General features: G+C 33.1%; 1 protein-coding gene and 1 pseudogene across 6 annotated transcripts; both read right to left on the bottom strand.

Moving 5' to 3' along the window:
* Positions 1-2,331: 2,331 nt before the first annotated feature.
* LOC144565515 (uncharacterized) lies at positions 2,332-4,163 on the bottom strand. The gene is made up of 3 exons (XM_078315311.1): positions 4,022-4,163; positions 3,253-3,531; positions 2,332-2,699 (listed from the first exon to the last, which is right to left on the bottom strand). The coding sequence occupies exons 1-3, from the start codon at positions 4,025-4,027 to the stop codon at positions 2,466-2,468; spliced, it is 519 nt and encodes a 172-aa protein (XP_078171437.1). The 5' UTR covers positions 4,028-4,163; the 3' UTR covers positions 2,332-2,465.
* Positions 4,164-7,597: 3,434 nt separating this feature from the next.
* Positions 7,598-11,102, bottom strand: LOC144554924 (cyclin-dependent kinase G-2 pseudogene; annotated as a pseudogene). Of its 5 annotated transcripts, none has more exons than XR_013511862.1 (3): positions 9,489-10,945; positions 8,817-9,372; positions 7,598-8,374 (listed from the first exon to the last, which is right to left on the bottom strand). The product of XR_013511862.1 is annotated as a cyclin-dependent kinase G-2 pseudogene, transcript variant X2 (transcript). The 5 variants fall into 5 exon arrangements; XR_013511884.1 differs by adding an exon at positions 10,952-11,102 and having other exon boundaries at positions 7,844-9,372; positions 9,489-10,835; XR_013511873.1 differs by having other exon boundaries at positions 7,844-9,182; positions 9,233-9,372.
* Positions 11,103-12,282: the final 1,180 nt, after the last annotated feature.

Raw genomic sequence — 12,282 nt, 5'->3', positions numbered from 1 at the left:
CTTTGACCCCCTCCAGTACGAATTAAATTCCAGCACAATACCGCACCGAGTGCGAGGAGATCTAAGTTGTTCGTTTTAATCCAGAACGAATCTCAAAACAGACCTCTATATTCTAAATAGATACGGATACGACTTGCGTCTTTTCTTTTTTTTTGATTGGAATATGACTTGCGTCTGGTACCGTTTGGATTCCTCAAGTTCAGATTAAGCCTCGTTCGGCCTGTTAAGTGTCTTAATTAGTGATCCTTTCGTTAGGCCTTATTAGGCCCGTTGGATAATAAGCATTTTGGGCTTTTTCGCTGAAATAAATCCCACGATGTTTCTTGGTTTCCCAATCCATGGTATGTTTAGTTGTACTGATAATAGGTTAATTCTTGGTAGCAACCATCAAGCCTTTCAAAAAAAGAGAATAGGCTAATTTTAAGATTGGATTATTCGGAATAGCTTACTTGGTGTTTGGTTGAGTTAAAATAGTTAGAATAGTGAATTCAATTTTTTTTTTTGTTTTATTAAAATAGACTATTTTTAAGAATTTTGAAGTTTGGCTATTTTAATAAGACAAACAATAGTTATTATTGATTTGACTATTCTAGTTATTTTTGTTTTGCAATCAAACATACCATATGCTACTCTGATACTCCTAGATGGTGATCGTACCTGTGTCTGACACGTATCCGACACTGACACTCCTCCGGCACGGACACAATACGTATCAGATACACTAGCTGACGTGTCCTTACCCTCTTGATATGGTCTATGATACTGAGTTGGCACGGCTGATACGATCCGGACACTGATGGATACGTGCCTGTGACCAGCGAGCTGCGCTGCGCCCGTGAACCAGTTCATGCATGTGGACCGCGCCTATGGACTGCGCTAGTCGCTGCTAGCTTGGTTCGAACTTTGGACCTCTCAAATATGGGTCAAAATCTTTAACCACTACACTAGAGCCTCACATGTGACAAGATCTAGTCAATATAGTATTTATCTTATACTTGAATGAAGTCTTTATTTTTCTACAAATTTAATTTAAGTTATGATTATCTAAATACAATATATAAATTAATTAAAAATAATATATGTAATAAACGTATCGTATTCTATATTTTTCAAAATTACCGTATCCCTGTACTCGTATCGTATTCGATACGATACCCGTAACCGTATCCATGCAACATAGAACATACCCCTATTGGATAGATTTTTTTCAAATTGTGTTCGACCTATATTTTTCTCATTTCTCAATTGAATTTATTTTCGAACAGAATTCTCATTATTGCAAGTTAAAAAGTTAGGGAAAAGAAAATGAAGTCCGACCAATTTTTTTTCCCCACGGAATAAGCACCATTTCTTTTTTCACAAAATATCATTAAGTGAGATAAGAAAAATTAAGTATACATAGTTAGACAGTAGAACCATAATTCTTATGTGACGGAATCCATAACAGATGCAAGAATATTCAATACTCTGTAGTCTATACACATATCTAGGGGCGTTCAAACAGTTGCGTTTGTTTGGTTTTCAACCAAATCGAAAAGTGGATCGGTTTTTTGATTTATAGGGGCGTTCAAACAGTTGCGTTTGTTTGGTTTTCAATCAAACCGAAAAGTGGATCGGTTTTTCAATTTAAATGAATTGGTTCGGTTAAATTTATAAATTATTTTGGTTTATATTGATCGGATTGGTTTAGATTTTTCAAAACTGACTAAACCGAACCGACCAAATTATAGTAGTTTAAGTATAATTTATGTTTTATTTAGTTTAAATATTATCGCTTGCTTTCTTTTATTTTGATTGAATATTTTAAAATATCTACATATTTTGTTTAAATTGAACAACGTGTAATATTATTTAGATATTTATTTATATGAAATTACTAATATATTGGATGTATATGCTAAGGTTTGACTTTTTGAAATTTTAATTTCTCTTATTCGGTTCAACCAAACAAACTGAAATTTAATTCGATTCAATAGATTTTGAAATTGGTGTTATATAGAATGAAATGATATTAATGTCATACTAGCCGAACTGACAGATCTAAATAATATGCATATTTGATTATTCCATTTAATAGCACTATGAGTTCATAATCAGCTTAACGACTTAATAATTTAACCTATTAAATTAAATTTATGACAAATTAATTTGGGTTAATAACAACAACGGTGATAATGAATTAATGATAATAATAAAAATAGCATTTTCTAATATCAGGTCAAACAACAGCAGTTCAAACATTCTGGTCTTAATTAAGAAATTAGACTATGAAATATCAATAAAACTATATGACAAAATAATAATATGTATATCAAAAAAAAATCCAAGGTATCACAAAACCACTTCTAAGCTTTCTCCATTATTAAAAAAAAACAAAAAACAAAGAGGAAAGGAAAGGAAAGGAAAGAAAAGAAATCACACAATAACTAAAAAGACATTCTCATAAAGGGCAGCTGATGAGCACATTATAAGATCATACACCTGTGATGCTTTCTTCTGGAAGTTCGATGTGAACTTATTCCAGTTGCATAAGGGGAATTGTAAGCCTGATCATAGCGTGTCGGTGGGGCCGCACCGGGGTCCCTCTCGCGATTCCTCTGCTCTCCTACTCTCTGAAATTGGCCTGTGAAATCATGGCCGGTACCGGTACTTGCATCGTTCCAAACACCGAATTTTGGTACCAGTACATCTTCACTTGGCTGTATCATAAAAAATAAAAAAAAGGAAAATTATGCATATTTTTTGAAACATGTTATAGCTGTTGCTTAACTAAATTGCACCATGATCTGGCATGGTACTGGCTTGAATGTGCTGGTAACGGACCCATTCGGGCTAGGCACTGGTTGAATGTCAGTTAGATTATATAAAAAAAAAAATTCCTCCTTTTTTGTATTTTTATAGCTTGACTAATCTCCGCAAAATTGAGTATAAACAGAAATTTCTGTATATTTCCAATGAAAGAAAAATAAAAAAACTGAACACCAACTTCAAAAACCAAACCTCTCTGTTGGACACAATTAAAAGGGCACTGCAATATAAATTTTACCCTACCAGTTCAGCAATCATGAAGTCTTCTTTGTACCAGAACAAATTACATCAATAAGCATGCCAGGTTGAAGAAAACAACCAAAAAAAAATAATCTCTTTTTTTCATTCTGTATCATGAGCAACCAGTACAGTAAGTACTGCTAGTGCACTCATATTCTGGTACATGACACGGACAAAAAAGGAAAAAAAAAAAAAAAGCCTTACACGTCCATGAACTTGCGGTGGAGTACTCGGTGGATACCTTCTCTCCTCTCTTCGCTCTCCGCCGCCGCCTTTCATTGGTTGAGGTGGTGCAGCATTTGGCTTAGGAGCTGCCAGTCTCTGATCCCTGACGATTTCTTGGAATTGGCTAGGGTCGTTAGGGTTCACATTCGGGTTTGTTTTCTTCATTCGAGCATGATCAAAGACAACAGTGTATGGTGTGCTGTCGCCGCCGCCATCTTTCCACTCACCAAACTTGGGTATGTTCGCTTGCTTTCGGTTCTGCATATAAGGTTCAACTGAGATTACAGAAAGAAAGCAATGATACTGTTTTTGGGGTTTGCTAACTATTGAACAAGCAATGACATGATATACTGGTATTGAACCAGCTATCATACTGTTTCAAATGATTTTGGGGTCTGGTACTGGTATTGAACCAGCTATGATACTGTTTCAACTGATATGATATAAATTGGTAGAGATTAACCAATTATAACATTAGAAATCAGACTTTCAAGTTCCAATAATTCTTTGGTCCTCTCTGGAAGATCTATCTAAAATCTTACAAAAAGTGATCCAAATTGAAAAAGTAAGATATTTTTCAAGGAAAAGAAAGCTAAATTCATCTAATATCTAGGAGATTAAATGCATTTATTTCTTCATAATTAAACTGAACAAACCTGTCAAATCTCTTAATTTCTTTTGATCATGTGAAATCCATTATCTGGAATATGACAATTAAATAAAAAAAATGATATAAGTGACAACTTACAGCCATATGATATGTAATTTGATGCTTCAAAACGACTTGCCCCTTGGATTCTTTTGAAGACAGATGATTATAGAGGAAATGAAAGAGATGAGAGAGGGTATTATGCTATCTCTGTGTTTGAATTCCTCTTCTCAGTAGCGTGTGAAAATATATGTTGAAATGGTAGCTAGAAAAGGACTTCTCAGAAAAATATATTATTTCATGATCGAATACTTCTGTACCCTTATTTATTATTGTAATAAAAGTCTTACATAATTATTTGAGAGAGGATATGCAACTTTGCAATGCGTACACAAGTCTGTGCCTTATTCATATTTCAAGATGATCTTCGTATGAAATGTATTTAGAGGTCAAATTTTATATTTTTTAAAAAAAATTTAGATAAATAGAAAATCACTTCTGCCTATCTAAAAAGTCAATAATTCTAAAAGAAAGACAATTTTGTCTCAAAGTACATTTTTGTACGAAAAATCATATTGACTGATTCAGATTAAATATTTAAATTTTCAAAATAGAAATACGAATTCATAACATAGAACCATATGTGTCCAAATTATCAGTCTTATCAATTATATTCTTATCAATAAATAGTTTGTGCTTCTAAAACTGTGTAATAGGAAGAACTTACATTTAATCTAGCAGCAAAGATACATAACTTCTATATGAGAGATTATAGGTTTGAAATCCACAAAGCGGAGAAATCATTTATATTAATACTCTATTGACCTCCAACTCATATTTAAAAAAAAAACGTGTAATAGGCAGTAATCTACTCGAATGGAACATAATTAAAATTATATTTCTAAGATCAGGCAAAAACAAAAAAATCTAATAAAATAATGGAGAAATTGCTTGAGGTTAATTTCTAAGATACATGTGCTACACGACCGAAGAGATCAAAGAATTCATATCCTCTGCATTAATTCAAAAAGGAATCTTTTGAGTTAATGTATCTGAACCGTCCGATAAGTTTTAAGATTTGTTCAAATTAAATCTGCACTAATATTAAAGACTCTATATTTTAGGTGTGTGCCGGATGGACTCTGTTTACAATCAGACGGCCGAGATGTATTAACTCAAAAAATGCTCAATGCAGACGATGCGGACTCCAATTAGAATGGTCAAGTCTGACCGCGCACGCGATTAATTGATATAAAAGCAAATTCAAGGGCCTAATATCATTGACTTCTACAATTTTTCTGTGATCTTATCATGTTTGATTTGTTCTTTAACCTGAAAACTATTATTGGATTTTAATTTTAAATTGCCATGTTGTTTTCCATAGGAGAAGACTTTTGAGGTTTCAAAGTCAACGTATCAGAAGCTGGGTTGCGGTTTCATTAAAATCTAATTACTATATAAAAACAAATATAAGATCTTTGCTAATTTATACCAAATTGGTCAAGTGGCTCGGATAATCTGTTTTTAACTTTTTATCTCTGTTTAAAAAGGAGTGATACACACATATGATATGCACCTTTTTTACATTTAAAATATATCTATATATATTTTTAAATAAATCATACTTGTTTATGATAAAAGTATTTAGAGTAGAACTAGGGTGTTTATAAATTCATCAAGGTATTTGGTGAGCTTAACTCAAAAATCTATTAAATTGGTTTTAAACAATAAATTCAAACCGTTGAAACTAATTTACTTCACGAGTGATGAATTTACATGTAAAGTTTTTAGAATGTTGAATTCATTTTGTATAAAGTCAAGTAGTCAAAAAATGAATGCACTAAAATTAATTTATAAATCTTCTAATTTTGACCGCTTGACTTTATATTAAAATAATTCGAAAACTTAAAATCTTTGCATGTAAATTCATCACTTGTAAAGTAGATAGAAATTTATCGTTTAAAATCAATATTATATATTTTGGAGTTAAACTCATCAAACACGTGTATATTAAAAGTAAAAATTCTAAAAATTGTATTTTTTATTATTATTTTTACAAAGTACTTGACTTAAATTTGACTTAAATTTTGCGTACTAAGAATTAATATATTTTTTTAAGGTTAAGTTTAATATTTCTAGAGGATTAGAACTAGGGTGTTCTTAAGTTCAACAAGTTCTTTTGTGAACTCAACTCTAAAATCTATCAACTCTAAAATCTAGTAGAGTGGCTTTAAATGATGAATCCGAACCGTTGAAACCCATCTACCTTACGAGTGATCCATCTACATGAGAAAATTTTAAATTTTCAAATTAATTTTGTATAGAGTCAAGTGATAAAAAACATTCAAAAAATGAATGTATTCAAATTAATTTATAAACTTTCTAATTTTGGCCGCTTTATACTAAATTAATTTGAAAGTTAAACAATTTCTTATGTCGACACATCACTTGTAAGGTAGATGGGTTTGAATGGTTCGAATTAATCATTTGAAACTAATCTGATAGATTTTAGAGTTGAGTTCACAAAGGGACTTGGTGAATTTAAGAACATCCTAGTTCTACTCTTCCTTCTCGTTTATGTGATATGTTTTCTTACCGCTTGACTTTGTACTAAATAAATTCAAAAGCTTCAAAATTCTACATGCTCACACATCACTCGTGAAGTAGATTGGTTTTAATGGTTTGAATTTGTTATTTGCACCAATCCAATAAATTTTGGAGTCATGCTCACCAAGTTCTCTTGATAAGCACATCACACACTAATTTTACTCGTAGATTTTAATATTAGTTTGTCAAATCAACAAACATTTGTTAGTAATTAACTATTTATAGTCGATGGGTAATTTTCAATAAACTTAATGTATCATTTGACCAATTTGGCTAAACCTTCTTGTAAGCTAGCAACTAAATATTTATTTGATAAAATACTTCCTATGGAATCAATGGTTGACCATCTTACTCAAAAAAATCAATGGTTGACCAAGGAAATACTGATATGAGAGCCAAAAAACTTCTAAAAGTATAATATAGTTCTTATAATTCCATTTATCTTAAACGAATAATAACAATATTAAACGAATAACTGACGAATTATTTGTCTATTTGTTCGTTTGAACCTGAAATCTAAATTATCTTGTAAAACGGAGATAGAGACTAGAGAGAAATATTATTCATTTTCTTTTATCTTGATGCTCATTTTTTTATTTTTTTCTTTGACTCTTTAAAATTTTATTTATTAAAGTAAATAAATTTGTGAGCAATCCGGTCACCCCTTTTGTTCCTTTCCTTCCGCTTATCTTTGAATTTCTGGAGCATGCTCTTAGAGGTCATCTTCAATTTATTATAAATCCATTTAAGCATTTTGTTTAACTTAATATTCGATGTATCAATTTAAATTAGTGTATCAAATATAATTTGCAACATATCTATTGATGCATAATTGATATCTACAACATAACAATTTTGTCCTTGGCTGCCACTGCCAAGCCATCACAAAAAACACAAAAACAATTTTTGATGTATCATTATGCATAATTGTGATTCGGTTTTTATGCATGGAATATAATTCGTATAAACTCGTGGGGAAAAAAATGATATATTTATTTGCCAGTTTCGACGGTCATTAGACATGATATATGATTCCAATTGATTATAAACATGAATAGACACACAATGTATTATAAATGTAGTACAACAAATAAAATAATTGTTTTACATAATATTTCATACACCGATGTGAATTAGCACATATAATCTCACGGGCATGTACATGACAACATTTATACATGATATATGCAGCCCCAATGAAATGATCCTTGCATTTTTTATAAATTTTCATAAATGAAGTACTTGCATTGTAACAGAAATATCATATATACATATATGAGCCGAATAAATAAGCTGAAAAAAAAGAATAGAAGATATTTGTCCCATTCTCTATATTAAATCTACACATGAACATGCATGTTTGAAATATTTTTCTCTAGTTCCTTAATGGCATCATATATATGTCCTGCAACTGGTAAACTTGTGCCAGTATTACTGAAACATGCATGTTCATGCTCCACGTTTCTTCAATTATCGTTTTTCTGGACACTGAATAAAAGACATAAAATAAAACATCGGCCCCTGTTCTGTTACAGCTCTAAATCCCTAATTGACGACCCCAAAACCGACCATAACAGTTCCCCAGTTTCCTTTTTTCAGCTGTAACATTGTTTTATTAAAATCTAAAAAGTACATGCGCAATGGCTACTTATAAGAAAAGAAAGGGACCTTCTTTAAGCAACAGTCAGGACCGTTTGTTCAATGCTTTTGGTGCTTGACAAGTGCACAAATCGAACTGCTACAAATTTTTGACAACCCACAATGAGAAGCATGATTAAGCCAATTGTCGCAGAAGCAGATCAACAAAAAATATACTACAGCTAATTGTAACACCAAATCCTATGTCTGTTGAACAGAAACGGAAAATTGTAACTTCTGGTAAATGATAGATTGGAAATTAAACAATGATGTCAGAAGTACACAGTGCCCAAAAACTAACATAACACAAATAGATGAGAAGAACATATAATAGAAGGAATCTTCTGAGCATGCTCTGCAGGAGAAATCCAGACCTAACCTTTGCACATTCTCATCAAGTTGTCAGAAGGAGAAGATCGGGTCTGAACCAGGATTTCAGCAATAGAGTCTGGTATTATGCCAGAAGTTCAGTATGAAACTAAAATGGCAGTGTTTATGACAATGCACTTTTTGTTTCTTTGATGTTCACTCCGACTTGGTACAATTAGGGTTAAATAAACATAATTTGGACTGAAAAGTATACTTTGCTTCCATAAATTAAAGGACAATAACACAGAGGTTAAGCTCAAGACCAGGAAGCATAAAATACCTTACAATTACCAAATGTGTAAACCCATATCAGATGATCAAAAGCTCCGCCTTTTGCTGAATTGAAACTGTTTCAGTTAACATTTCAACCTGCTTCAAATTAGGGGAAAAGAGAATTGACCAAATATTGACAAGAGATCAACAGGAATAAAACACAAAACAGAAGAACAACAGCAATGATCATCAGCTAAGTAATTAGACAACTTATTGATTAAGGATAGTTAATTACCAAAAAGAACAATATAAGGAAAACTGATAACATCTGACAGCTCAAGTTCTGCAGTACTTTCTACCCCTAATTTACTATAGTAATATTGTACCTATCCTTAATTATCTCCTTTTGTCACTTAGAAATTTAGTAAAATTTCTTCTCTCTTAGATGTTGATTTAATTTTTAATGAGATTCTCTTATTGAACAAGGCATCATCATAAACATCATTATCACAGAAAAAAATCTAATTAAAGGTAGAACCTGATTTTATTTAAACCAGAGCAGAGCACCACTGTGGGACATCCGAGAATGACCCGTCAATTACTGACAGCACTTTAGCGCATATCTATGAAGCCATAGATAGTAGATACAGAAATAGACCCAAGTTAATACTAGAATCGCAAGTATAATATAAAAATTAAGCAGTCAAAGAAATTTGCATCAAACTTTCAAATAACAGACCTTAGTCTGAATATATCATCACTACACGTCAAAGTAGTCAAATATTGCTTCACATCACATCTGCAGGTCTGTGTGTAAAGATTTCACAGCACCTAAACACTTCAAACAACCACTAAATTAGACCTAAAAAAGAAAAATGAAGTCGGATAACAATCATCCTCACCTACATGACAAATTTTTTATGGACATCTGGCACATAATAAGAAGAAGAAAATACACCCAATGGAACAGGACTTGAAGGAGCCTCATCAAACCAGGGATGCCTAAGTGCTGCATCAGCAGTAAGCCTCTTACTGGGTTCATAACTTATAAGCCCGCTAAGCAGATCAAACCCGGAACTTGATAGGGTTGGACGACCTGAGAACCCTGTAACAGGAAACATCTTGCACAATCCATTGCATGCACCAGGCCTAGCAATAGCCTCGTTTATCTTCTTCAATTGATCAATCTCTGTGCTACCACGAAATAATACTTCCTTCGAGAGCAACTCAGCCATTATACAACCAAGAGACCACATGTCGATGGCAGTATTGTACTTTCTTGAGCCACGGAGCAGTTCTGGGGCACGGTACCATTGGGACACCACGGGTTGGGTGTATGGCCCCGACCCGATAACCCGTGAAGATCCAAAATCACAAATTTTGAGTGTGTTGTTGTCGTGAACCAGTATGTTTGAGGGTTTCAAATCTCTGTGCAGAATGTTGCGGTCATGTAGATACTTGACCCCAGAAAGCAACTGTTTCATGAAAGATTTCACATCGGTTTCATGAAAGGGTGACCACCTCTTTTGCATCACACCATGGAGATCCTTCTCTATGTACTCCATTACAAGATAGATGCTCTTATCACAGCCATTAGGGGTGAATAGTACCTCCTTGAGCTCCACTATTGATGGGTTCTGGCATGAGGTTAATATATCAATCTCTCTCTTCCATCTCAGATTCTTTGTATGGTTTACAATATTTGGTTTTAGCATCTTCAAGGCTACAAGTTCTCCAGTAGATTTGTCTCTGGCTTTGTAAACCATACCAAAGGTACCTTCCCCAATCTTGCTCAGTTTTTCAAATTCGCCAATTTTACGGCTATGGGGGCATGGGAATGGGTCAGTAATGGACAAATTGGAGGTAATTCCCAGGTTAACCCTAGAATTAGGTTCTGGATCTTTTTCAGATAGCTTTCGCTTTTGAATTCGGTACGTTGAATTGGTAATTCCATTGAGACCATCAACAGAAATTCGGCTTCTTTTCGAACAAAAGGGATTTTTAAGCGAACTGGTATAATAAGTTCTTTCATTGGAGATTGGGGGGTATAGATTAATTCCCTCTAATTTCCTAATTTTCTGAATTTCTGCCATAAGGGAAATAAACGAGCCAATAAGCGAAAGAATATAAAATAAAATAAAATAAAATAAAATAGAACAATCGTTCTTGATCGAGAGAAAAAATAAAGACCGTAACGCTAACCTTAAATTTTTTGAAATCTCGATTAGTTGCTTACAAATTATGACCAAATAACTACGAGTTGGAACACGGAGCTTTGCCAAAAAAATTTATTTATAAGGAGCAGAGGAGGGGGTGGATTCTGATCCCTAAAGTAATTTGAAGTTTGAGCTTAGATCCAAACCGTCCGATCAAACTGTACACGAATATTAAAGGCATCCTTGAATTCTACCTAGGGTCTGTTTCGCTCGGATTCTGATCGGACGCTCACAATACAAACCCAAATTTTGGGTTACTATAGGGAATCCGGACCCGGGGGTGGGTGGGTATCCAGGTAAAACATGGCGGCCAAGAAACCGTGTGGGGGAATCTCAAGGGAAAGAAAAGGGAAACCGTGTTGGGGCATCTCAAGAAATAAAAAAGAAACGTGTGCGGGTATCTTACAGAGTATGTCACTGGCAGACGGTCCCATTATGAATTATATCACCTAAAGTAACTCAAATTTTGTGTTTAGATCTAAATCGTCAGATCTATTTTGGTACGAATATCAAAGGAGTGTATTCGTCCGAATTTTGATCGGACGATATGAATCTAAAACATAATTCGTGTTTAGTCTGTCCCACTACTCTCCCAGGGTTTCCAAAAAAAAAATATGGTGTTCACCGGTTAATACCATAGTGACAAATAAATAATTTGGGTTTGAGTTCGACGGGGTCAAAAATTTGTGATTCGGATATAATTCAAGAATAATTTGGTACAATAAATAAGCAAAAAAAAAAAAAACTCAAACCCCCTCCAAAAGAAGTTCTAAAAAAAATATTTTTTTTGGCGTTTTCTCGTGAATAATTTGTGACTCGTGTTTTTACGCGTTTTATTCGTGAATAAAACGTATTATACATTTTTTTGCGTTTTATTCGGATTTCGGTTCAAAAACGTAAAAAAAAAACGATTAAAACGCAAATTATTCACAAATTTATTGCGAATCATGTCAGGTTAATACACAGCTTCAAGTACATCTCCATTCTATTATTAAACACGTTGGGTGTCCGATTCGCCAACGGCTACGATTAAAAGATGAAACTTCGGATTTGATCTCAGCCCTCCAATTACATAATTTGTCTTCTTTTGATTAAATACATTTGATTTATGTATAGAAGTCTAAATTTAGTTAAAAATATACTCACCACATGTGCTGCCACACAATACGTTACAATTAAAATTGAACAAATATGAAATTTAGCGATATATTTATCAATTTCCTCATTTTTTTGTTTCCATATTTTTCCTCTTCAATTAAGAAGACTTCACCTTCCATTTTTTTATTTCTTTGTTTCCTTACTTCTTCTTCGTTTCTA

Source organism: Carex rostrata, chromosome 1 (assembly GCF_964058835.1).
Source record: "Carex rostrata chromosome 1, lpCarRost1.2, whole genome shotgun sequence".
Classification (NCBI taxonomy): domain Eukaryota; kingdom Viridiplantae; phylum Streptophyta; class Magnoliopsida; order Poales; family Cyperaceae; genus Carex; species Carex rostrata.
This window is presented reverse-complemented; position numbering and strand designations above follow the sequence as displayed.